This window comes from Rissa tridactyla, chromosome 5 (genome assembly GCF_028500815.1).
Source record: "Rissa tridactyla isolate bRisTri1 chromosome 5, bRisTri1.patW.cur.20221130, whole genome shotgun sequence".
In the NCBI taxonomy this organism is placed as follows: Eukaryota; Metazoa; Chordata; class Aves; order Charadriiformes; family Laridae; genus Rissa; species Rissa tridactyla.
This window is the reverse complement of record NC_071470.1, coordinates 77,994,482-78,020,128: the sequence shown is the minus strand read 5'-3', so window position 1 is coordinate 78,020,128 and position 25,647 is coordinate 77,994,482. Positions and strand designations below refer to the sequence as shown.

Here is a 25,647-nt window from a genome sequence, read left to right as displayed (position 1 = left end):
GTCCCGCTAAAGGGATGGCTGCGACAGTGGTGCCGGCCAGTTCCCGCCGCTCTGAAGAGCGGTTGGGCTGAGCAATACGTTCGCCTTGCGCTCCCAGCTTGTCGCTCTCTTCCCTTCCTGCCCCCGGGGCCTGCCAAGAAACCTCTCCCCTCGATGCAGCTCGGAAAGAAAGCTGTGACTTGCGGTGGCCGCGGCGGGATTAGCGTCCGACATTAAGGGCTTAACTCCCCGCCTCATCCCTGCCAGCCGGGAGTTTCGAGTAACACCACCGTGCCTTTTTCTTCCGCCCTCGACAGTTTGTAGCCTGCTTTAATAATGTTCTTTACACACTGTTCTCCGGGATGCATTTTCGCTAAGCTGGAGCTCGCTCCCTCGTGCTTTGTTTTCGGTGTCTGGCCTTTTGGCTGAGGCTCCTGGGGACGCCGGTCACTTTTATCGGGGCAGGGGCAGAGCGGAGGAAGGGGGAGGAATTTCTAGGTTGGGCTTATGAAACCGAGTTTTTTCAAAATTCTCAGCTTGTTAAAAAAAAAAAAAAAAAAAAAAAAAAGTAATAATAATCTGGCCCTTGGTCTCTAGGTTACGTTTGCCTCTGCTGTGGCTGAGCTCATGGAAAATCGCAGCTTAGCTCCTGTGCTCGGTGCCAAGATTAGTAGGTTTAAAAACTAACCGATAACATCTTTGTAAACTTGGAGGCGTTTCTTTAAAGCCTGCTGATCCTTCCAGCCTGGATTTTGGAGCTTTCCTAGAGATCCAAGCCAGCCAAGCGGGACGACGGTATTTGCCCTGAAAAATCAGGTATCTGCCCTGAAAAATCACGTCCGTTGCCTTCAAATACCCCGAGGGAGGAAGGAGGCTGCTGTTCCCCGAGGCCCCGAAGGGCGTGTTGGGATCCTTCCCCCTGTTCCTAACCAGACACACAGCACACGATGACGCCCTGCGCATAACTTATAATAATCACTGGTTTTATTTTTAAAAAATTACAATAGAAAAGTACCTTTAAACATATTTCCAAAAGCGGAGTAGACAATGTGGAAGCTTCTCTCCTCTCCACAAGACAAAGTACAGGAAATAGTTGGCTAAAGGAGTTAGTCCGTCGCTTGGAAACGCTGGTATCGTTCCTTTTAGAGCCGCTCAGAGGTTTGTCTTGGAATTGATTTCTTCTCACATCGCCTTTATCAATCCCGCTCTTTACAGAAGACCCCCAACGGGACAGTTTCCCCCCACCCCGCCCTGGCTCCGGCAGCCGAAATCTCAGCCGTCTTATCGTGGCCCACCCACGGAACGGAAGAAAAGGGGACGAAAAAAGGTTATGATATTTAGCAAGGCCACGGGCACCCTGTGTCTTCAGTGCAGTTACGGCGAAGCCCGGGCAGCGGATGAGCTCAGTGTACTATGGGGGTGGGGGGAAATGCAATGGAAGAAGTTTTGCGCCTCCTTTTGCAAGAAACTGAAATCTGTTCGAGGTTCTGCTTTGCTTTGCTTTGCTTTGCTCTTTGTTTTTCCAAATTGCTCCTGGAGCAAGGAGAAGGAAAGACTAGTAAAGTCAAGCGGTCTCTTTGCTGGTACGTTGCCTCTGTGAAGGTTAACAGATACTGCCCCGAGGGTGTTAGCAGCCTCCCTTCTTGTCTTTGCACATGGAAACATGGAAATTACACACGGCGAGCCGCCGGACCAGCATAACCTTGACACTAAAACCCCAGTTCAGCCCAGCGCTTTGGCATAACGGTAGGCACGTGGCTAAGCCCCTCGCACCCGACCTCGAGTAAGCTGGCGAACCGAGGGCTTGTTGGTTTGGTTTTTTTCTCATTACAGCAGTTTACGTTGCCTGTAACAACTTCAAGCAGTCATGGCAGGAGGAGGAGGAGGAGGAGGAGGAGGAGAAGGAGGCAAATTGTCACCTTGCTACATGTGCGGGCTGTCTCTGCCCATCCCTGATCCGAGCCGTTGTACCATGCCGAAGCTTTGCACAGCAAGCTATTAACATAGCCCTAAGGTAAAAAAAAATCACCATAAGAAAGTTTCTGATTGTCCTGCCTGGTTGTCGTTTGGTACAACTGGGAAGAAAACGGTAATACTGTAAGTGTCCGCAGACGTCTCGCCGACACGGCCGGAGCGCAGTTCCTACAAACCCGAACCGTGCGTCCCGACGTCCGCACGCGCGTGAACATCATGCCTTCGACATGCAGCTGACGGGGCCGGGGGTGGGGTCGGAGGAGGCGGGGGGGGGGATAGACACTCCGAATTACACGCATTCGAAAGTCAAGCACAAAACCTGTGATCTGACCCAGTGTAAGATTGTCCTATTCGGGAGGTTTGGTACAAAAATACTTGCTCTTGGGTTTGGTGGGTTTTTTTCTTTTTTTTTTGTCGTCTGCTTTCCTATGGTCCTGTTTGAAAAGACTTTTCAAACACTACAGCAATGCCTGTCAAACCATGCTTTCAGAAGTAACACACTCTTTTCTTACAAATATACAGTGTAAAAGAGGAAAATATTATTACTAGGTATGCTTTTCGTTTTTCTTCTAGGAGAGCAGATGTGTGATAGAGGCTGTGGGAAAGTCTTGGAGGAATCCAAACTTGTGTGAGGTTCGTTTTTTTCGGTTTTTTTTTCAAGCCTGTAACAACAGAGAGAGGTGTTAAAAAATAAAAGAATAATAATAATTAAAAAAAAAAAGCAAGCAGCCGCGATCTTGGGCTGAGGCAAAGCAGAAAAGGGGCCGTGTGTGGTTAATGTCTCCTCCTTCACGGGGGAAGCTCCCGTGCCGCAGCCTGGGGGAGAGGAAGGCTTGTTTTGGAAACCGGGCGAGGAAAGGAGCAGCCCGTGCTCCAAGGACGGTCGTTTAACCGGGAAAGGGCAAGGTGGGAAATGCCTGCAGGAAGAGCCAGGGCTGTCGGCACCCCGGGGTCGGTCGGCCAGGCGTAGGAGAAGGACCCCACTGGTCCCAGTTTGCTCCTCCAGATGGCCGTAGCCTCTGGGGTTTTAACGGAGGAGGCACCAGCTGGGAAGCTGAGAGTTAAGTTTTGAGTTGAATTTCGCACTTAAGAGGAATTCAGTCTCTGTTGATCCAAGGCAGGAAACGAGGACGGCAGCGAGATGAGATTACCGGGGGGGGGGGGGGGTAATTCAAAGCCGAGAGGCATTCCTCGGCTGGCGAAACTCTCGCCCCAGATAACGACGACGGTAAACGCGGGAACGGCAGAGCCGTGGTTGGGTGCGGGAGGCGCCGCGCCGCAGCGGCAAGCAGCCGTGCCACCCTGCAGGGATCAACCACCCCGGGGACGCTGCCCATTTTATTTCCTCGGGGACCGTCGCCTTGGCTTCCTTGCCCCTCTACCCCTCTCCCCAAAGCAGCCGCCTCCCCCTCGCGCAGCCCGGGGCCGCGCCGCAGCCTTACCAGCACACTGTGGTTTTGCGGAGAGCACGCCAACCCAGTAGCCGCCTTGGAAGACTCCATTAATACCCACAAGACTGACTGTAGGCCACCATCACACACCTGAGACCTGCCAGAGGACACAGCGGAGGGTTAGGGACGCTGGCAGGGGCTGAGGTCGCTGTGCTGCGGGGAGAGGTGGTTTTGCCGGTGGCCGGGGTCGGCGCTTCCTAAGGGGGCGTTTTGCAGCTCAACCCTGCCCTCATGGGCTCCACCTGGCAAATACGGAGAGGATGCAGGCGGGAGAGCCAAGGCGGCAGCGAAACCCTTCGCTGGGCTGTGCCGTAGCCCTTCCCGGCTGGAGGAGCCTGGCAGGGAGCCGGGAGGTCCCTGACCCTCCATCCTCGCCACTCATTGCGGCTACCAGGGTTGCTGCAGGCAGGTGGACCTCTTCCAAGGAATTCACTCATCTCCCCTTCCCAAATACGGCTCTGCTTACATTTTAGCTGGGAACATTGGCACGTTCCATATTTTGGAAGAACCGCTGGTTCCCAAAGCCTCGCCGCTCCCTATTTTTATCTGCTGGGCCTAAAATAGCTGGTAAATGCTTTGCGGATCCACGTCTGGGGTCGGCTGCAGCCACGGCTGGTCCTCCCGCCCTGCCCGGGCGAGGGAGCCTCGTGGCCCTGGCGCAGGGCTGCGGGGGCCAGGCGGACGGGCAGAGCGACGGCGACGGGCAGCCGATGCCGGAGCCTCCTTGGATCCGCCAGGATTTCTCCGCAGGTGGGTGCGAATGTGGCACAGGAGGCTTCCCAGCAGGCATCAGCAGCTGGGATGTTCGGGGCAGGTGGGGATCACGGGGCGAGCGACGCTCAGCCTCGACCCAGCATCTTTCCCCTCTTCTATTTGAATCGCCGGTGTTTATTTCTCCACGAAAGACCGAGTTATTTGCAGAGCGTATCTCGCAAGGCTTTTTCCATCCCAAGATGTCCCAGGTGTAATCAAAGCCCTGGCGGGCGGGCAGCGGGGCGCTTGGTAATGCCGCGCTTCTCGTTGGGAGAGATTTCGTTAAGGTTTCATGAGATGTTTGCGTCGCCCTGGGAGGCGGAGGTTGCCTTCAGCCAGGCGGCCTTGATGCCGCCATCGTTTGCTGGACCGTGCCGTTGCTACGCCCTCCAGGCACGGACCTGCCTTTCCGTCCTGCCCCGGGATATTCGGGAAAGCGTTGGGGTGGACGGTGGCAGAGGTGTCCCCTTCCTGGGGGGAAAGGAGGGCACCCGGACCTGCGGTGCCTGCTGGAAAGTGGCCTCAGCAGTGCGGGTGTAGGGTCTGGCCACCCTTGAGCCACCGGAGAGCCCCAGGAGCTCAGGCTAAGGGTGGAGGTGGCCACCGGGCCGGCACGGGAGGAGGGGAGCAGGGAGGCGGCACTCACCCGGCATTCAGCAGAACTGACGGGACTTCCAGCCCTGAGAACCAGCCTCGGAGGGAGGGAGCCAGCGCATCTGCAAAGACAAAAGAGGGGCAGAGGGTGAGGGGGTGGTGGCCGCCAACTCTGGCAAGAGCCGGGCTGGGAACGAGCCATCCATCCCCGCTCCGGTTCGGGCAGTAACACTCGTCCCCCGGCATCGCTCCTTGCCTCAGGACCCAGCCGGGCCGGCAGCACCGCGCCGTCACCCAGCAGGAGGTGGGTTTTCCCCTCTTGACCCCTGCAAAACCCATGTGAGACGGAGCTGGGGGGATGTCAGACGCCAAAACCCGGATAACGCCACCTCGTCCCCGCCGTCCTGAGGTTCCTCGTCCCGTCGCTCTCTGGACCCGGCCTGGGGGGGGCCACCCTGCCCGAGCAGCTCAGGTTTGGGTGGTGGCGCCCCTCTCCAATGCCGGCAGCCGCACGGCGGGGGACAGGGACAGGCTGCGGCCACCAGGGGTGACGGGGAAGGTGCCACCACCGTCCTCCCTGCCATGCTGGCTCTGTAACCACGGCGGGTAATATTTCTTCTAACGGCATCTCGTATCAGGTCTCAGCCTGGGTTTTCCCAGAGCTCCCTCCTTACGCCTCTGTTCCCTTCGCCGGCCGTTTCGCCGGCATCCCGAGCCGCGCAGGTGCTGCCCGTTGGCCGTTATTTGACAAGGCGAGTACGTAGCTGCAATAATATTTACCCCCGCTCTTCCTATAAACAGCAGGGCCCCAAAAGCCGGAGTTTCATCCAAAGGCTGCGGCTGGTTCCTACGCCCAGCGCTTTTCCTCGCCCTCCTGCTCAGACCAGCCCCCGGCTGCCTCCGGCTCCCGGCAATGGTGGCTCCGGATAACCTGGCTCAATCCCGGCGGGCCAGGACCAAAAGCCGTTCGGATGCGGCTTATCCGGTAAATCTTGTTTCCACGCGCTCGTTTCCTCCCGCTCACCGCCAAGCCGGAGCCGGCGGCGAGGAGCGAAAGTCGGGATGGGATGATAGCTGGGATGGGATGATGTCGGGGATGGGATGATGTCCGGCGCGGCCGACTCTTCACTCCCCACGGTGGGGGTCTCTTCCCAGCATCCCTGCGATGCCGCTCCGGGCAACATCCCAAAAGCTGGCACTGCAAAGAAATCCTCCGCCGCTTCCATTTCCACTTCTTCTTTTCCCGGCTTCTCTCCCGGGGCGGGCGGTTAATTTTTAACGGCTAATTTTTAACGGCGGCGTGCTGCTGTCGGGGGCCACCGGCGGCGGCAGCTGTCAGAAAAGCGCCTTGTGACAAGCCGGCGTCTCGTCAATAAAAGATGGGTTCCTCCATTTGCGCTTCGCTTGCCCTCTCCTCCCCGCCAGAGCCGCTTTCCTTCGCCCCCCGCACCCGGCAAGCTGCATCCCAGCCGTGCTCGGGGTCGGGGGGCTCGGGATATGTGCCCTCCCCCCCGCCCCCCGCCCAAACCCCTTCCCATTTTGCGGGGTCGTTTGGTTCCGATGGGGACGGTCCAGCCCCCGGTGTCCCCCATCTGCCCCCAGGGCGGGCCAGAGCGAAGGTAGGAAGGCAGAGAGAGGTGTTTGGGGAGAGGCAGCTGGGTTTGGGTGCCATCCCTAAATATCGGGGCGGGAGAGGGGGGAAAGTGCCTGTTAGCCGGGCGGAGGTTAGCGGAGGGGAAAAGACGGGGGGGAGAGGGAGGGGGGGGCGGTCCGGGGCGGGTGGGAGGGTGAGCGCAGCGATGGCGGAAGGGGTCGGAATTACCTGGGCGTGCAGCGAAGCGGGGTAGGTGAAAGCAGGAGGAGGTAGAGCAGGTGCTAACTCCGCTGGGTACAGAGGGTACGGCCCCCACACTTCAGGGCTACTGGGGTAAAGTGCAGGCACTGTGAGCTCGTCTGCAAGAAAACAAGAAGGAAAATTAACGGCGACCCGACAAGGAGCCGCCGCCGCCGCCGCCGCCGCCGTCGGCAGCGCCGCTCCTTCCGATTCCAGGTGCAGAAACGGGCAAGAGGTGGACGAGGTTCTCCGCCGAGGCGCCCCCAAACCCCACCTCACCCCACCCCCTGCAGCCGCAGCTCGGCGGGACTCCTCGTCCCCGTCCCTGCGTCCTCTCCGGCTGCTTTTGGGGACCACTGGCCACCGGCCGGCACGTGCCGCCGCGCTGGCAGCAAGCGGGCGCTGCCGCTTCCAAAGAGACCTGGCGTTCTCCGTCACCGCCGCCCTCCCCCCTCCCAGGCCCTGACCCCGCCACATCCCTGCTCCCTCCAGCAGCCCACTGCGTCCACTTGGGATCCCTGCGTGACATCAAATTGCCCGAAGAAGGCGTTTTCTCCAGGGAAATGAGCGGGGGGGCGGAGGTGGGGGGGGGGGGGCCCAAACCTGCCGGCGCTGCGGCGGCGGAAGGTCCTGGGAGGGCGGGGGGGACACACACCGCGCAGGGGTCCCTCTCGGGTATACTTACAGGGCTCGCGGGCGATGAACTGAGGTACGGCGGTGGGGAGAGGCGCGCTGGGGTTGGGGGTGCCCACCAGCTTGCTCTTGGCCATCTTGGTGTTGGCCTTGGCGAACTCCAGCCGCAGCGTCTGGGGGATCTCGGGGTCGAAGCGGATGCCCTGCGGGAGAGGCGAAGGAGGCAGGGCGGGTGGGCGAGCGCCGCCGCGCGCGACAGCCCCGCAGCAAAAAATAACTCCCAATTAGTTATTTTTTTCTTTTTTTTTTTTTTTTTTTTTTTTTATTTAAACCTCCCCGGACAACTTCCAGCCTTGAAATGAGCTAATTTGCCGGGGCCCCCGAGCGCGGCGGCTCGCATTCCTCCGGCATCTTTAGCATCGGCACCATATTTGGCAGTCGGGCATCCCGCGCGGCCCAGCTCTTATCCAGAGGGATTAGAGGAGCCGAAAAAAAAAAAGAAATAAAAATGTTTTACATTGAAAATGAAGACGGGGCGGAGGGGGGGGGGAAAAAAACAAAACAAAACAAAAAAAAAAACAAAAAAAAAAAACCCGAAACTCGGGGAGGAGCTGGAGAACCAGCTCCACGCGGTTCTCCCCGTGATTGTTTTCAGGGGCTGCTAAAGGAGAGTGAAATTTGCTTTTTCTTTCGCAGTTTTAGCTGGGGTTTTTCCCGCTGGGGAAACGGGAGAGGTTGGGGGAGGCGTCTCTCGCCGGCTCTGATCCGTAGGGTTCGAGCCCTCCCGGATGGCCCTGGGAAAGGGGAGAGGGACGCAGCCCCAGCCTCGGGGAGGGAGGATGGAGATGGGGATGGGATGGGGATGGGGATGGGCTGGAGGGATGCGCATCCCCGGGAGGGAGGAATTTGCAGAGTATCCGGGGAAACATGGCGGGGTGAGGGCTGGGGGGAGGATAAACATCCCGCAAACATGGAGGGGCCGGACGCACTCACGTTCAGGGCGTTCTTGGCCGCCTCCGCCTCGGAGCGGCTGTCGAAGCTGACGAAGCCCACGGGCTGCGGAGGAAGGAGAGGAGGCACCATCAACCCAGGCTGGCGGGGAGAAAAATGGGGACAACCCCCCCACCACCACCACCATCGGCCTTGGGGACCCGGGGAGGGGGTGTGGGGGGTGTGACAGGGTGGGGGAGCGTGGCGTGGGGGCGCTCGCCCCGTTTTGCAGCGGCTCCTACCTGCTTGGAGGTGAGTTTGATGAGAGACCCTTCGTAGCCCTGCGAGAAAAGAAGAAATAAATGAAAAAAAAAAAAAAAAAAAAAAAGGGCGTTTGGTGGAGATATTCCCCCCACCCACCACCACCACCATTCCCCTCGGAGGGGGAAAACTGGCCCCATCCATCACCCCGCAGGCCTACAGCCAGGGAGGGATTTTGGGGCGGGGGGAGGTCGGCAAAGCTCAGCGCCGGGGTGCGGAAGGGTTTTTGTAGGGATGCCGGCTGCCCCGTGATGTTATCCTCCGTGTTCGAAAAGGGACGGTGTCCGAGCTGGAGGTCCGGCAGGGCGACGGGACCGGAGAGGTTGGCAGCCAACGCTCTGCCAACCAATGGGGATGGGAACACAACTCAACGTGCAATTAAAACCCCGGCGTAATCAAAGCGCCCGAGGCTGTTTTCTTATGGTTTATCAGCAGGGGAAAGGAGCAGAAACTTGTTGCTGTGAATAAAATGACCGCGTTAGACTTTTTTTTTTTGGGGGGGGGGGCGGGGGGAAACCAGCAGGTTCCTCCATCCCACCGAGGTTGGTGGGGCCATTGGGATGGGGCCACATCTCCAGCCCCACTCTTTCCCCACCAAATCTGGTACCTTAAAGGGCCTGAAGAGCAGGTAAAGTTCCCGGGGCTTGATGTCCAGAGGCAACCCGCTGACAAAGAGCGTCCTCACCTGGAAAAGAAGACAGGAGGTTCCTGAGGACCCTCCCTCATCCCTGGCCACCTCCCTCAGGGGGGGTGGCACGCCGGAGGGATGCTGCCAGCCCCAGCGGAACCGCTTTCGGGAAGCCAAAAACCTTTAAGCCCGATGTGAGGAACGCGGCATTTCGCGGCGTTTCGGGGAAGGCAAGCTGCGAAGACACCATGGGAAGAAGGTACCCGAGACCCGTCCTCACCGCACCGAGCGCTCTCCGGGTCAAAAAGGCCGCCAGCATCCCAGGGCCTTCCGACCTCGCTCTGGCAAACGGGATCTCTCCTGGCATCCCCAGCGGAGCCCTTGCTCCGCAGACAATGCCTATTGTCTCTGGTTAATTGCAGCAGCTCATTAAGTACCGGGAGAATCAAATCCCCCCGACTCTTCCTCCTGGAGGAATGGCCCGGGTTTGGAAGGGGCTGGTTCTAAGCAGACTTATGAAAAAAAATCACCTTTTCAGGGGTTTTTACTCTTTTTTGGGTGGATCTAATGTTTGCCGTGGTGCAGCATCCTCAAAGCTGGGGGGGGGATGCGGGGCTCCTTGGGGACGGGCAAGTCCCACCTGGGCAAGATGGGGATGGTTTTGCTTTACAACCAGCTCATCCCCAAAAATCTCACCCAAACCCTTTGGTGACCAATGGCTGGGGGGAGCCTGGGGCTGATGATGGCCCCAACTGGCCCCACCTGGACACCACCACCCCCCCCGCCCCCCGCCATCCACTTGCCTACCCTTCCCATGGCCCCGGGGCTGTATTTAAGCCCAGACCCTGCTGGATCTCAGCCATTCCATGGCCCCGTGGCTGCCATCACCCACTGGCTCTGCTCTTGCTTGGCCACCCTGGGGACGAAACCCATCGTGGTGGGGTCCCTGCCGTCCCCCTTGCTCGGGAGCCAGCCCCCGCTCCTGCTGCTCCCGTAGCATCGTACCGGGAGGTAATCTGGAGGATTTGAGGGCTGTAACTTATTTTTTTTCAGGCACCCAAATGCCTCATGAGAGGTGGGCTGGAGGGGCTAGACCGAGGTCACCCATCCCGGGTGCCAAACTGCTAGATTTGGGCTGGAGAAGGGGGGGGGGGAAACTTGATTATTAATTTTTTTATTTTTATTTTATTTTTTGGCCAGGCACCCTCTCCGCCCCTCTTTCCCTGGGACAGAGGCATGAGAAAACAGCCAGAAACGGCCAGCCCGGGCCTATTCTCCTGCTGACATCTCTTCTTTCTCTTGCAGATAAGCTATCACCTACCCCATCTCCCAGCCTGGGAGCAGCAAACATTCCTGCTTTGGGTAACAAAACCTCTGGCTGACCTATGTCTATTAAATAACAAAAGGTACTGGGGGCTGTTTGCATGTAGCCCTTGTGTCAACAGCCCCCCACCACCACCCCCCACCCGGTGATACCCATCGCTGATGCTGGTACCCATCTCGCTGATGCTGGTACCCATCCCATCGCTGGGTGCACGGGGGAGGGAGGGGGGTCCCTCCCAGAAAACAAGCCAGCCGTGAAAGTACGGGCATCCCACCCCCTTGCAAGGAATGGAAAAGGCAGGAAAGGATGCTCACGGCCATTCCCAGAGGGATGCTGAGAGCTCCAGGCCGGATGGGATCAGCGCGGGGATGTCCTCGCCCCTTCCCGAGCCAGGGCTGCAGGTAGGCGCAGCCCGGTAGCATGTCCTCTCTACCGGGACGGTCCCCCCCAAGGCACCCTTGGGAGTCCCCCCAGCTTTCTGCCTGTCATCTGAGACCGGAGGGTGACGGAGCATCCCAAGGCGTTCAATGCCGCACCTGGAGACACTGCCGGAATTTCTCCCAGCAGGGGCTGGGAAAGGATTCATCCGGAGGACCTCCCCTCGTGCCCGTGAAATTCAACGTAAAGAAGGCAAATTTACCCTTTCCTAGGGAAAAAAAATATTCCCTTTCAGACAAGTCCGCCCGAGCGCGGCCCCTATCCGGGAGCCATCCACCCTCCCAGATGGGTTTGCGTCCCGAGGAGGCCGAGCATCCCTGCGTGGTCCCTCCTGTCTCATCGTCCCTCCAGCCTCCCGTCCTCCCTGGCACGTTGGCTTCCCTCCTCTCCTCTCCCCGGGGAGCTGCGTGAAACACCAGAGGCGGCGGAGACGGCTCCTGGGTGGGGGGGAAAAAACCTGCCGCCGATTTGCCGCCTCCCTGAAATCCAAACCCCTAGGAGCCCGGCTCGCCGGATCGCTCAGGCCCCCCCCCGGAGCCACATGGCAGAGAGATGGGAGAGATAAAAGACCCTGAATAAAAAAAACCCTCCGAAATTCGGCCTCCTGGCGAAGGAAGGGCTTCTCTTCGGTAATGACTTGTTTTCTTTCAAAGTTCAACCGCGGGCCGGCCAAGTTTTAAACCGTAAAATCATACAGCGGCGAGCGGGAGAAGGGCTCCGACGGATTCCCCCCCAACACACCCCTGGCTGGTTTCCAGCCCCAAAAGGATGGTTGGGGGTCGGGGGGGGGGGGGGGGGGTTTAGGGTTAGGGTCGGGAGGAGATACGAGGTGACGGGTGCTCCCCACCTGCACCCCGCAAAAGGGTGCTGGGGGCGGGGGGGGGGGCTGGCGTACCCAGCCAAAGGGACATTTGTGTAGGTCCTACGTAAACAGCATCCTTTCGTAAGCAGCATCCTTTCGCTGGGCTGGGTAACAAGCAGGTGGGAGGGTTTTGGGGGGGTGGGGGGTGGGGTGGGACTGGCAGGGAAAGGGAGCGTCCTCGGGGATAATTCCCAGCAGGCTGGACGGATATCCTTCTGCCAAGGGAAAGATTCGAGGCGGAAATATTACTCCTGCCCTTAAATGGAAGAGGAGCTTCATCCCGCGGGGGAGCCGCTCCAGGCTTTCCCGCGCCGAGCCATCCCAGGGGCTCAGCGTCCCGTCCTCTGCCGGCGACGCTCCCAGGGCAAAATCCTGTCCCTGAGGCAGGAGGTTAAAAAAAAAAAAAAAAAAAAAGTCTTTTTAGAGCTCTTCCATAGGGAAAAATTCCCCCTTCCGGGAGGTGGATCGGGTGAGACACAGGCTCCCAAAGTGTCTTGTGGGATGGGGCCGGGCCTGCGTCTCCTGAGCAAGGATTAGCGAAGGGCGCTGGAACACGGCGGTGGGATTCCCGCAGCCCGGACACCCCCTTTTTAGGGCAGCCCGAGCCGTTTCGCTTCAATTCTGCCGCGCGGGCATTTTTCCAGAGTTTCTTCTCGCGTTTCTCCATCTCTCCTTCTTGTAACAATTCGGGGGTGAAAACAAAGGTTTCTTCCAGGTCAGGAGTGCCCATGTTTTCTCCGGGAAGGTGCTGGCCGTGGGTGCAGGACCTCGCGGGTGACCGCCACCTTGATTTCCTTCAGCGGGGATGACAGCTATGGGACCGCAGGGAGGAACACGCCAAAATCCCCTTTCCACAGTCCCTCCTGTCGCTGCCGCCCCGCAGCTCCCGCATTTGCCAGGGCCACTGGATCCCACCTCCGCCACCTCACTCCTGGATTGTCCCCTCCTGGCTTTTGTTGTCCCTGCAGAAAGCCTTCTCCTTGCTTCTGCTGCTCTCCTCTCCCTAGGAAGCCACCTCCATCCCACTTCTGGCCTGCGCCTGCTCCTCTGCGTCCCGCCATCACCTTCTGATGTCCCCGAAATACCACGTCCCATCCGGGATCAGTTTAAGGGACGCTGGAGAGGGGTTTGCTGGGATGGTCAGGGCTGGGGACGCGCAAGGAGAGGCGGGGACCTGGCCCAGGAGGTGGCTGGGGTCTCCAGACCACAGCCCCAGCATGGAGAGGTCCATGTCGGAGCGCCGGCAGCCTTCCTCCTCCTCTTCCTCACATGAAGCCACAAGCCAGGTTTGTCTCCCCAAGGTAAGCAAGCACCAGGGAGGTGTTTGCCCACCTCGGACCCCCATCGGATGGCGGTGTCCGGAGGGATGCCGGATGCCCCGAGGGATGCTGGGCCCCCCCCAACCCAGCCCCGGTCACGCTCCCCTGCTCCTGCATGAACCACCCCCGGTAAAACGTTAACAGGCCCGGGGCCGGCGGGGAGAGGCGGAAGGCGTCCGGGTGATTCATTCACGAGGCATTTAATCGCCTCCTTCAACCCCCAGCTCCCCGTCCCTCCGTCCCTCCGCCACCTTTCAGCGAGGTGGGGGACGGGACTCTCGTTTTAATTCTCTACCAGCCCGATTAACCGCTCGGCTGCCCGCCGCCGGGGAGGCACCCCAGCCCGGGGCGGGGAGCGGGAGGGCGATGGCCAACGGGGCTGCCATCGAGCCGTGAAACTCGGGGCAAACGGAGCTTCTCCCCCCCACCCCGCCTAGGGGGCCCAGCAAAGCGGGGTGCATTCCAGCCCCGCGGGGATTAGTCCTTCCGTAAATACTCTCCCTGCTAATGGAGCGTCCTCCTCCTCGGCTGGGTTTAGATTCCCGGGCTGCGCGTCCGCACGCCATCAAGCCACAAAACTCCCTGACATATAAACAAGGCTGAGGCCGGGGTGGGGTTGGCGGGGGGGGGATGCCGGCTCCTCCGCCCCTGGGATGCGGGAGGGAGGACGGGGCTCAGGCAGCCGGAGCCATGTCTCTGTCCCAAAGGTCCAGCAGAGGACGGGAGGAGAGGAGCGGCCCCTCCGGGAAGAGCGAGTCCGGAGCTGCCGGGGCTGGAACGAGGAAGTGGCGGAGGAAAAAGCAGCGAGAAGCCAAGGGAGCAGATGGGGGATTGCAACAGAGCAAACCCATGTCCCGCCCGCGGCTTGCTCCCAAACCCTCCGGACCCCACGCTCCAAGGAGGAAAGGAAGCGGGATCACTGGGGGAAGCGACGCAGGGGCCACGGGGAAAAGTTCATCCACTCGCTGGGCACCTTCCCCCTGCCCCAGAAACCACCCCAGGGGTCCCCTCCCTGCACCCCAATCCCCCGGGATGAGGGATCTGGCATGGGATGGGGATGAGGGCCATGAGCCGGGCTCTCTGGAGCTGCTCCGCTACCAAATAAGGCCTCCGTCGGAGCCTTTTACATGCCGTTCTCGCTCGGCCGGAGTGACGTGACCTCCTTTCCAAATTCTGGTCCCCCCCGCAAGGCTCCTCCATGGGGAAACCCACCCCCCACCCCCCTGTCCCACAGCTCCCCTGCGCCAGGGGGTCCCTCTCAGGGGGTCGGCCAGAGGGATGGGGAGGCCGGGAGCAGGCAGCGGGACTCCCGCCAGCCCAGGGAGGAGGCAGGGGCCAAAGCGGGGGGCTTGTCCCACCTCGCAGTGCCCTGATCGACCTCCCCGGGACGTGTGCTGCTTCTCTATCTTTTTTTGGGGGGGCGGGGGGGGTACGACAAGGCTGGAAGGCAAGCCCCGGGGAGGGGAGAGGTTTGCAGGGCGCAGTAGCTGGGCAACCCCCTTCCCCGGCGCTTAAACAAATACTCGACGGCACCGGCTCTTCCAGCCAGGGCTGGGAAAAACTCGTGCCGGGGGGCGGGGGGGGGGGGAGAAAAAAATACCTGCCTGGCACCGGAGGAGCCCGGCTTGCAAACACGAGTGGCCATCGCCCTCCTTAACACGTCCCCGGCATGGCGGGAGGACCCTGGCACCTCACAGCCCGCCCCTCCGGGGACTCCTCACGTCCAGCATCCCCCCTGGACGGGGCTGCTGGACAAGGTCAGGGGGTCCTCAAGGGCCAGGAGCCAGGGTGAGGGCTACCCGTGGCCAGTGCGGCACGTGCCACACCATTGGGAAAGGCAACAGGCCTCCGTGAACCTCCGAGCCGCACCGTGACATCACCGACAAGGAGCCGGCAGCATCGCCTGCCCTGCACCCGGTGAGGCCGCCGGCGGAAGAACTCCCCACGAGCGGAGCGCTTTGGGAAACTTTGGGAAGTTTCAGGCCGGAATCGCCTCTGGAATAAAAAGAACCGAGGTAGGCGACAGCAGGCGAGCGGCTCCGCGCCGCATCCCGGCGTTCTCTATCAACCGCAGACCCCGCGGAGAAGCCGGAGGGGACGTGCCGGAGCAGCCCGGCGGGTGAAAGGCGAGGAAGAGATCCTATCCGCCTGCCCTCACCTTCCCAAAGTCCAAATTCCCATCTCAAGGTCACGGGCAAACCCAGGAACTTGGGCGGTTGCGAGGGAGAAAAACCCCGTGGCGGGGCGAGGAATGGGGGGGGGGGGGGAAGGGGTCCGTCTCCCGTGGGGAGGGGAGCGGTTCCTCCATTTTTGGGGGGAGACCCGCGGGAAGAAGGAGGCGAAGCCCACCGGGAGCCGCGGTACCCAGCGGCACCCCGCAAACCGCCCCGGCAGCGCCGAGCACCGGCCCCGGCGGGGGTGGGGGGTGGGCGGGAGCGACTGCTTTGCCCCCCCCCCCCACCGCCCTGGTTGGGGGCGAGGCTGGGGGGGGGAGGGGGGGCTGCATGTCTCCAGTGGGGCTCCCCTGAGCCCCGGGGAGGCGGCGGTGTGTTTGCGGGGAGATGCGGTGGGATGTCCCGGGAGGCGGCGGGCGGTGGGGGGGGGGATGCGCTGCCCGCCGGTCGTTCCCCCTACACACGCAGCCCCCCGTGGTGGGGGGGACCCCTCCCGCGCCCCCCCAACTCGATGGCGGACACCCCCCCCCACCACCACCACCACCCCGGTGAGGCATCGCGGGTGGGGGATCGCGGGTGGGGAAGGGGATGCCGGACCACCCCCCCCACCCCCGCCATCACTCCCCTTCCGCGGCGGGGTGTCCCCCCGCCCCTTGGTGTCCCCCCGCCGTGTCCCCCCCCCCGCCCCAGCTACCTCCTCCTCGGGCAGGCCGGTGTCGGCGGGGCCGCCCTCCCGGTCGGCGGCGGGGAGGCTGCTCATGGTGCGTCCGGCCCGGCTCCTCGTCCCGCCGGCGGCAGCCGCGTCCGGGGCGGGCGGCGCTGGAGGCTGGAGGGCGGCGGGGGGACGGGGCGGGGCGGCGGGGGCCGGGGGAGGGACGGGGCGGAGGAGGCGGGAGGGAGACGGGGGGCGCGGGGGTGATGGAGGGGTGCGGGGTTGGGAGGGGAAGGGCTGGGGAAGTGGGACGCGGGGACACGGGCGCGGGAGGTGGGGCGCACGATGTAGGGGGTGGGGACGCGGGACAGAAGGCTGGGGACAAGGGACGCAGCCTGGGACACGGGGCTGGGGACACAGGACACAGGGACATGGCACACAGGGTCATGGACGTGGCGTATAGGAGATGGGGTGCACGATGCAGGGCTGGGGACGCGGGACAGAAGGCTGGGGACAAGGGACGCAGTCTGGGACACGGGGCTGGGGACACAGGACATGGGGCTGGCGACATAGGACACAGGGCTGGGGACGCGGGACACAGGGCCATGGGGACATGAGGCACAGGGACATGGACATGGGAGATGGGGCGCATGATGTAGGTCTGGGGACGTGGGACAGAAGGTTGGGGAGATGGGACACAGTCCGGGAAACAGGGCTGGGACACAGGACAGAAGGCTGGGATCAAGGGACAGAGGGCTGGGGACATGGGACATGGGGAGATGGGACACAGTCCGGGACACAGGGCTGGGACACAGGACAGAAGGCTGGGAACAAGGGACACGGGGCTGGGGACATGGGACAGAGGACACGGGGCCATGGACACGGGAGATGGGAGATGGGGTGCACAATGCAGGGCTGGGGACACGGGACAGAAGGCTGGGGAGATGGGACACAGTCTGGGACACGGGGCTGGGGACACAGGACACAGGGCTGGGGACGTGGGACAGTCTGGGACAAACAGTTGGGACATAGGACATGGGGACATGGGACACAGAGCCATGGACATGGGATATAGGAGATGGGATGCACAATGTAGAGCTGGGGACATGGGACAGAAGGCTGGGGACAAGGGACACAGTCCTTAACACAGGTTTGGGGACACAGGATGCAGGGCTGGGGACATGGGGCACTGGACACAGGATTGGGGATACAGGACACAAGGCTGGGGACATGGGATATGGGAGATGGGATGCACAATGCAGGGCTGGGGATACGGGACAGAAGGTTGGGGACATGGGACAGTCTGGGACACGGGGTTGGGGACACAGGACACGGGTCTGGGGACGTGGGACGCAGGACACACAATGCAGGGCTGGGGACACAGGACACATTCTTCCCAATGTGGAGATGGGACACAAGGCCAGGGACGCGGGACGTAGTCCCAGGGACATGGGACACAAGGCTGGGGACACAAGACCCACAAGGCTGGGGACACGAGGTGCAGCCCCAGGGTGACGGGACATGGCCGTGGGCCGGAGGAGGGGACAGCTGCTGGTGACACAGGGCAAGGGGGGGGGGACACGCAGGAGCAGGGCTGGCTGCGGTGGGAGGGAGGTGACGTTAGAGCAGGGGTCCCCGCCGTGGTGTGCCACAGCCCTGCAGGACTGGTGGCCGGCGGGGGGTTCGTCACCCCAACCAGCCCCACCTGGGCTCCCGGCCACCCACGCCCCCTCCCCGCCTGGCATTTAAGGCTCCCACCCCTCTCCCTGGTTCAAACAGGCTTTGGGTGAGCCGGGGGCACCTCGCCCTGGGGTTTTTGGGTTGACCCCCGGCCCTGCCATGTCCCCACGGACGTGGCTGTGGTCCCAGGGGGGCCGCGCTAGGCTCCGGAGCGGTGCGATGGAGACCCTCGGGGTGAAAAGCTTCTGGGACCAGCAGCCGGCCGCGTCCAGAGCGGATGCCGCCCGCACACAATCGGCGGGGACCGGAGGTGACGCTGAGGACATCCTGCTGATGGCACGGGGCTGACTTGGGGGGGGGCATTTAAGGTCATGGCTCGGGCTCGGCTTTCTGTGACTCAGTGGCCAAACCAGATCTGCAGGTGGCTGCCTGCGTGTCCTGCCACCGGAGCAGAACCGCTCCCGCTGGGAGGGAGGCGGAAAGCCGTGCCAGATGGATTTTTGGGGAGCGGGAAGCGCCTGGCTATGAGGGACGGTGGCCCCCCAGAGGGAATCTAAAATGTGGGGACCGCTCTAGTTACCCAAATCTGCCGGAGCCTCTTGCTTTTGGGGTAAATTCCCAGCAAAAGACTGCCTTATCTTGTGGCGGTGGTGGGGGGGGAAAGTTGGAGAGATGCATTTCATCTCCCATTGTTTTCCCCCACTTCTGTGGGCATCTCCACACCCTGCTTCGGCTGGGGTGGGCTGGGGAGGTGGCGGTGGCCGGGACAAACGTTCCCAGCCCTTATTTGGACTCGGCTTTGGGGAAGAGCCGCAGATTCCCAGCAGCGCCAGACCCCGGCTTGGAATCACGAAGCCAAAAAACAAAACAAAAACAAAACAAAACAAAAAAAAACGGTGGGTTTTTATTTTCCGTCTCCCTGCGGCTGGACCCGGGGAGAAAATCCGACGGGCTCCGTCCGGTGGGGCGCTTTTGTGCCTTGGCCTGCCCCACCTGAAACCCCGGGTCCCAAATCAAACCCCCACCCCGGGGTCCTGCAGTACATGGGGGTTCCTCTGCTGATGCTCTCGCCGCTCTTCTTTTTCCTATGGGAATTTCCGCTCCGCCGTTAATCCCGCGCCGGGAAGAAACATGGGGCTGCGTTGTACAAGAAGGGGAAGTTGTGAACAACATCCCTGGGGAATCTTGTGGCTTGGGTTGGGTTGGGGGGGGGGGGGGGCGTTGGGTCATGGACATGCCTGAAGCTCACCAGAAGAACGGCTGATGGTGTGGGGCCAGGACACCGCTCCCTCCCCCGGGAACCCGGCTCTCCCCCGGCGTGGACCCGTCTCCCTCTGCCGGCAGCGCGGGGAGGAGTCCCCAGGGCTGTCCCCGGGGCGGGGAGGGGGGGGACGGCGACGGTGACACCCGCCCCGAGGTGTCAGGGCTTGTACGACCGCCCCTGCGGCGTTACCGGACCCGCAAAGGACTTGATGTCCCCCGTCCCCAGCAGCCTTGGCAGAAAAAGCAGGTGACGTTTTATTCCCCAAAACAAAGCACGTACAATAGGGTTAGCGCGCAAGAGACGACGGATGAAAAGCTGGTCCGAGACGCTCGGTGGAGTATAAATAAAGGACACAAATCAGCAAGATTATTATTCTTTTTAAAGACGGAATGAGGGACGCGGGGACCGGCCGCTTCCCGAGACCGTGCAGTGCTTCACAGGAGCAGACGAAAGCCCCGGCGGCAGAAGATGCTCAGCTCTTGACAGGAGTGGATGTGGCCTTCACCGTCTTCTTCAGGTGATGGTAGTTGGGCAAGATCTTCATCAGGAAGTCCAGCTGCAGCGTCTGGGGCTGGGGAGAGGGGCAGGGGAGGTGACCCAGTGGCCCCGCCACCACGGCGAGGACGGGCTGCGGCGGATGGGAGGGTGACAGCGTGTCAGCCGTGTGTCACACCCACCTGCGGCCGCTCGGTCTGGACGCGGCGGAGGCAGTCAGCCCCGTAGATGACGGTGTTTTCAGGGATCACCTCGTAGGTGTTGATGTTGCAGCAGGCCCCAATGATGCAGCCGCTCGTCAGGATCACGTTCCTGCCGACAAATGCTGGCAGAAAGAGAGGGAGGAATGCCCTGTCAAACCCTGCACTGCCAAACACCACCATCACAAGCTCCTCAGGACCATCACAAGCTCCTCAGCACCATCACAAGCTCCTCAGGACCACCAACCACCACCATCACAGCCAGCCCAGCCCAGCTGCCACCACGGCAGCGACCCATGTGGGTTCTGTGTGGGGAAAAACGACAGCTTTGAGACAAGCTGTGGTTTGGCCACAGCTCCAGCACGACCCCACCACGTCATCCTCCGCTTCTCCCAGCGTCCACAAGAGCGCCACTGCCCAAGGGCCAAGATGATAAGCCCAGATTTACCTTTGGATTCGATGACGTTGTTATCTCCCACCTTCATCGCTTGGGAGTCTACAGGTCCGTGCTAAAGAAAACTGTAAAACCTTTTGCTTTTATTTCGAAAGGTGAACCCCGATGCCATTTTCAAACCAACACCTTGCACCTTAAATAGCCCCGGGCTGGTTGAACCCCGACGGAACCCACACGTGCTTCCCCTTGTAGCCGTCCCAACGCGCGGTGGGTCAGACTGTCCGTCTCGCCGCGCGGCAAGGATACAACACCCAACCTCAAACACGTTGTTGGTGCCAATGACCATTGGTTTGGGCTCCACCTCTTCAGTTTCTGGCGTGATATTTTCCGGATACCTGCAAGGCGGAAGAATGTATTTCAAGTTTTGAGGTACACAAAGGTACCATCCTCTTTAGCAGCTCAATTTCTGTGGGAGGCCGAAGCCACATATATCCCGTTGGATCCAGCTGGGCTGTCTCCTGTCGGCTGGAGAAGGATTCACAGAAGGACTTCTTCCCTAGCCATCGTGCCACACATACGCACAAAAAGTTTGGCTTGTTTTCTTTTAAATTCTACCTCCTCAGGGTTTTTAAGCGAACACCCTGCTCCCTAAAGAGCTGTAAGCACACGCTCACCTCTGACAAGACTGATCATAGAATCGCAGAACGGTTTGGGTTGGAAAGGACCGTTAAAAGCCATCTAGTTCCACCCCCTGCCCCGGGCAGGGACACCTCCCACCAGCCCAGGTTGCTCCAAGCCCCGTCTGACCTGGCCTTGAACCCCTCCAGGGATGGGGCAGCCACAGCTCCTCTGGGCAACCTGGGCCAGTGTCCCACCACCCTCACAGGAAAGGATTTCTTCCTAATTATCTCATCTAAATCTCCCCTCTTTCAGTGTAAAACTGTTCCTCCTCATCCCATGGCTCCCCTCCCTGCTCCAGAGTCCCTCCCCAGCTTTCCTGGAGCCCCTTGAGGGACGGGAAGGGGCTGGAAGGTCTCCCCGGAGCCTTCTCTTCTCCAGGCTGAACCCCCCCAGCTCTCTCAGCCTGTCCTCACAGCAGAGGGGCTCCAGCCCTCCCACCATCTCCGCGGCCTCCTCTGGCCCCGTGTCCGTGTCCTTCTGCTGTTGGTGGCCCCGGAGCTGGAGGCAGCACCGCAAAGGGCGGGGGGGTGTCTCCCCGGAGCAGAGCAGAGGGGCAGAACGCCCCCCCCCCCCTCACCCTGCTGGTGATGGAGCCCAGGAGGTGGTGGGATTTCTGGGACGTGAGAGCACATTGCCAGGTCATAGCCAGCTTTTCCTCCATCGAGCCCTTCTCGGCCAGGGCTGCTCTCCGTCCCTGTAGGGAGAACCGGGGGGGGGGGGTTGTCCCGACCCTACCCTCGGCCTTGGCGAACCTCCCGAGACGTGTCAACCTCCCGAACCTTCGCAGGTGTGTCACCGGCCCCGAAATGAGACGCGGGGCTGGGGGCCGGCCTCGCGCCCGCCGCCCGGCTTCTTACCCACCCATTGATGATGAGGGCCTGCTCCTCGATCAGGTTGCCCTCCCCGATGACGATGGGTCCCGCTTCGGCGATGATCCTGGCCTTGGGGTGGATGACGGTCCTGGGTCCTGTCGGGGGGGGACGGGGACAGCCCGGTGTCACCCCGCGGCCAGTCGTCCCCCCCTCCACCCCCCCACCATGGGGAAAGGGGTCTTACCGATGGTCACGTCCCCGCGGATCTCGCTCTCCACGCACACCACGGCCCCCGGGGCGATCTTCACGCTGAGGGAAGGGACGGAGGAGGCGGGGGGGGGGGGGAGCCATGATGGAGAAGGCGGGGGGGAGCCGTGAGGGGAGATGCGGGGAGGGGGAGGCGGGTCCCGGTGTGTGTGTGGAAGGGCGATGGGGGAGCGGGGGAAGGGGGTGTGGGGGGGGTGGTTCACAGGGGGACTTACCTCTTCTGCACCTTCTCCGCCATGACAGCGCTGCGCCGGGCGCAACTGCGCCTGCGCGGGGCGGGGCCGCCATCTTCCCCCCCCCCCCCCCCCACCCAGGTCCGCCGTCACCGCTCCCCGCAGCTCCGGTCCCCGGACGCCGTCCGTCCGTCCGTCCGTCCGCCCCAGGTGAGCAGCGGGATCGGGGTGCGCGGAGTCGCTCCAGCCCAGAGCCCGAGAGGCGGCCTCGGGGGTGGTTCGGGGCTCAGGAGGGGGCCCCGGGCTGGTGAGATGGAGCCCGAGCTCGGGGGCCGCGGGGGGAAGAGGCACCCCCGGGGTTTGGGGTGCGGGTCACAGCGCCAGGCCGGGCTCTGCCGGGTCTCGGGGACAGGAGCCGAGCGGTGCGGTGAGACCCGGGCACGTAAAACCCACCGAGTCGGGGTTTTCGGGGCTTAAAAAAGGGAGACCAAAGTCCCGCGGTTTTGGGACCTGAAAACTCGCTCAGTGGCTCGAGTTCCCCTGATTTTCCCCCCTCGGGTGTCCCCGAGTCTCCGCCGCCGCTTCTCCCCGGGCAGAACCGACCCCGCTCCCCGCCGCCGCATGCCCGGGCTGTCGTCACGGCCCGCGGCCAACGGGGGCGGCGGTGGCGAGCGATGGCGTCTGACCGATGGCCACGGGCCGGGGCCGAGCGGGCAGCGCGGAGCGGGCGGGCGGCGGGACCCGGGGCGGCCCCGGTGGGCGGGGCGATGCCCATAAGAGGAGCGGGCGGGGAGAAGGGGCGGAGCCCGGACATCGCGGGGCCGCCCTGAGTGGGCGGGGCTCCTCCCTCCCAGCGGGCGGGGCGATGCCCATAAAAGGAGTGGGCGGGGCGAGGCCGGGGCCCGGACACCCCACGCCGGGCAATGGCGCCCGCCGGGACGGAGCCGCCGCCGCCGCCCCCCGGCCCGGTCCCGCTCCAGCTTCCCCCCCGCGGCGCTCGGGAACCGGGGCTGGGGCTCGGAGCTGGCAGCGAGTCCCGCCTTCCCGCCCGGGACAGCGACTGCGGCGGCTCCGGCACGGCCCGAGTCCGGCCGGGGGGACCGGGACCGGCGGGGCGGGGCGGGGCTCCCGAGCGGCGCGGCCCGGGGCCCGGCGGGACGGAGCTCCCTTCTCCCCGCAGCGGGACGGGAACGCGCCGGCTGCGGGGCCAGGGGGGTCGCGTCCGCCGGGGCTTTTCCAGCGGGGGGGCCCGGCCGGGCAGAGGAACGGTCCGACCGGGGAGGGGATGGGAACGGGGGCTGCCGGGGCGGGGACGGGCCGGGCAACCGGCCCCCGGGGGCTGAGAGCCGCCTGGGCTGTGTCGCTTCCTTGTGTGGGTCCTTGGCCCCATGTTATTGTTGTTATTAGTATTTTATTGTTATTGTGCGTGTTGTTATTGCATTGTCATAGTGTGTGTCCTTGTACCGATGCTATTGTTTTATTACTTTATTATTGTTGTTATGATGATGTTCTCTGCCGTTACTGTGCTACTAAACTGCCTTTAACTCAACCCACGAGTTTTTTCTCCTTTTTCTCCCTCTTCTCCCCGCCCTCCTGTCCTGGATGGGGCCGGGGGGAGGGGGGCGAGCGAGCGGCCCCCGCTTTCGGGGCTTGAGACCAGGGTCACTGCCGTGGTTTGGGCCACGGGGACAAAGGAGAGATGCTCCCCTGAGGAGAGGGGTGAAGAGATGGGTGATTTCAGAGTTCAGCTCCTTGGAAGGGGCTTAGCTAAAAAGTGAAATTACTAAACAGAAAATCGGTGCTGTTTCACCTCAAAGCAGGACAGTGGCTAAGGCAGGTTTGGGGCTCAGAAAGGGAAACTTGGTGCTGAGTCTGGGGGGCTCAAAACTGGGCTCGTTTGGCCAGTTTAGGGCTCAGAGCTCGGAAATACGGACCAAGTCCTGCGTTTTGGGGTGGGGGGCTTGAAAGCGGGGTCCTTGGGCCAGTGTTAGAGCTGAGAAACAGGGACTGAGTCCTGCCTGAAACTGGCATCGTTTGGCCAGTGTAGGGCTCACAGAGACTAAGTGCTGTGTTTTGCAGCTCAGAGCCAGAAAGTAAGTGCTGTGTTTTTTGGGGGGGGCTGGAGTGTCAGGCTCAGAACTGAGAGACAGAGACTAAGTGCTGCGTTTTGGGGGCTGGAAACCAGGGCCACCAAGACAGATTTTGGGTTCACAGAGGGAGACTAAGTGCTGCGCTTGGGGAGCGTGGAACAGAGGTTAAGTGCTGTGTGTTTGGGCTCAGAGACGGAGACTAAGTGCTGTGTTCTGGGCACTCAAAACCAGGGTCACTTGCCCTGTGTCACAGCTGTGAAGGAGTGGCTAGGTGCTGTGTTTGGGGGCTTGAAACAGGGCTCATTTGGTCTGTTTTTGGGCTCACAAAAAGAGACTAAACGCTGCGTTTTGGGGGCTTGAAATGGAGTCCAAACCCTGTGTGTTTGGGCTTAGAAACAGAGACCCAGCCCTGTGTTTGGGGGCCTGAAACCTGGCTCATGGGGCCAGTGTCAGGGCTCCCACAGACAGACCAAGGGCTGCCTTTGGGGGCTGCAGCCCGGGCTCCTGTGGCCAGTGTTAGAGCTGAGAGACAGGGACCGAGCCCCGTGTGTTGGTGCTCAGGAACAGAGGTCAGTGCCCGCCTGCGGGGGCTCGCAGCAGAGCCCCAGCCCCGGGGGGGTGCGTGGGCTCCAGACAAGGCTCCTGCGGCCAGTGCCGGGGCTCGGCAGAGCCACCGAGTGCCGCCTTCGGGGGCTCGGCCCCGTGTGCCCGTGTCCGGGCCGGGCAGCACAGCCCGAGTCCCGCCTTCGGGGGGCTCCGGCAAGAGCCCCGGCCCCGCTGGGGGCTGCAGCCCGGGCTCCCGGGGCTCGCACCGACAGCCCGGCCCGGCCCCGCTTCCCCCGGGGGGGCAGCGCCCGCAGCCCCGCTCCGGCCCCGGGCAGCCCCCGCCCCGCCGCCGCTTCCAGCCTTTATTATTCCGCGCCCGCACGAAGCCGCCGCCGTTTTCCCGTGCCCGGCCCCGGCAGCCCCCGGCTCCCCGCGGGGCCGGGCCCGGAGCCCGGCGGGCAGGAGCCGGCAGCGCCGGACTTGGGCCCCGGGGCCGCTCCCCGCCAGGCCGGGCCCGGCCCCGCAGCGCGGCTCCTCCGGCCCGCGGCGCCGGGACGGGGGCGGCCGGGCCGGGCTCGGGGCAGACCGGGCCCAGCCCCGGCACCGCGCGCCCGCGAGACCGAGACCCAGACCCGCTCCCAGACCCAACACCGGCCGCAGCAGCAGCAGCTTCAGCCGCAACACAAGCCCCGTCCCCAGCTCACCAGCCCCGGGAGAAGACCCCGCGTCCGCACCCACCGGCCCCGCTCTGCCGGCGGAAGAAGCGGCGCGTGCGCGGGGCGGGGCCTCGGGGCGCGTGCGCGGGGCGGGAGGGGCGGGGCCTCGGGGCGCGTGCGCGGGGCGGGAGGGGCGGGGCCTCGGGGGCGTGCGCGGGGCGGGAGGGGCGGGGCCTCGGGGGCGTGCGCGGGGCGGGGCCTGGCGCGGGGCGGGGGGCGGGTCCCCAGGGCGCGTGCGCGGGGCGGGGCCGAGGCCATTTGGGCCCCGCCGGCCGCCGGCCGCCCCCTTCTCTCTCCGCTCGTTCTCTGCCGGCGGCGCCGCCCGCGGCCCCGGGGCGGCAGCGGCCGGGCCGGGCTCCCCCGGCGGGGCCAGGTGAGGCGCGGGGGGCTCGGCCTGCGGCCGGCAGCGGAGGAGGGTCGGGCCGGGGCCCGCGCCCGGAGGCTCGTCCGCGCTGCCGGGGTC

General features: G+C 62.9%; 2 protein-coding genes across 3 annotated transcripts; both read right to left on the bottom strand.

The window, feature by feature from the left end:
- Positions 1-941: 941 nt before the first annotated feature.
- On the bottom strand, positions 942-16,038 carry RBPMS (RNA binding protein, mRNA processing factor). 2 transcript variants are annotated; one of them, XM_054202833.1, is made up of 9 exons: positions 15,909-16,038; positions 9,077-9,154; positions 8,451-8,489; positions 8,212-8,274; positions 7,271-7,421; positions 6,574-6,704; positions 4,804-4,873; positions 3,396-3,501; positions 942-2,615 (listed from the first exon to the last, which is right to left on the bottom strand). In XM_054202833.1, exons 1-7 carry the CDS (start codon positions 15,972-15,974, stop codon positions 4,811-4,813), a joined length of 591 nt encoding a protein of 196 aa, XP_054058808.1. In that variant the 5' UTR covers positions 15,975-16,038; the 3' UTR covers positions 942-2,615; positions 3,396-3,501; positions 4,804-4,810. The 2 variants fall into 2 exon arrangements, with proteins under 2 accessions (XP_054058808.1, XP_054058810.1); XM_054202835.1 differs by lacking the exon at positions 6,574-6,704.
- Positions 16,039-19,048: 3,010 nt separating this feature from the next.
- DCTN6 (dynactin subunit 6) lies at positions 19,049-21,979 on the bottom strand. Its single transcript, XM_054203862.1, has 7 exons — positions 21,875-21,979; positions 21,637-21,701; positions 21,442-21,547; positions 20,206-20,294; positions 19,954-20,001; positions 19,488-19,630; positions 19,049-19,381 (listed from the first exon to the last, which is right to left on the bottom strand). The coding sequence occupies exons 1-7, from the start codon at positions 21,895-21,897 to the stop codon at positions 19,283-19,285; spliced, it is 573 nt and encodes a 190-aa protein (XP_054059837.1). The 5' UTR covers positions 21,898-21,979; the 3' UTR covers positions 19,049-19,282.
- Positions 21,980-25,647: the final 3,668 nt, after the last annotated feature.

Excerpts from the sequence above, each read along its gene's own strand:
- DCTN6 (XM_054203862.1), bottom strand. The coding sequence starts at position 21,897 with ATGGCGGAGAAGGTGCAGAAGAG. Across the intron at positions 21,702-21,874 it reads GCGGAGAAGGTGCAGAAGAG|CGTGAAGATCGCCCCGGGGG; the intron begins GTAAGTCCCCCT and ends CCCTTCCCTCAG. Across the intron at positions 20,002-20,205 it reads CGTGTTTGAGGTTGGGTGTT|ACTCCCAAGCGATGAAGGTG; the intron begins GTATCCTTGCCG and ends ACGGACCTGTAG.
- RBPMS (XM_054202833.1), bottom strand. The coding sequence starts at position 15,974 with ATGAGCAGCCTCCCCGCCGCCGACCGGGAGGGCGGCCCCGCCGACACC. Across the intron at positions 8,490-9,076 it reads TGCTCTTCAGGCCCTTTAAG|GGCTACGAAGGGTCTCTCAT; the intron begins GTACCAGATTTG and ends CTTTTCTCGCAG. Across the intron at positions 4,874-6,573 it reads CCGCTTCGCTGCACGCCCAG|ATGCGCTGGCTCCCTCCCTC; the intron begins GTAATTCCGACC and ends TTGTCTTTGCAG.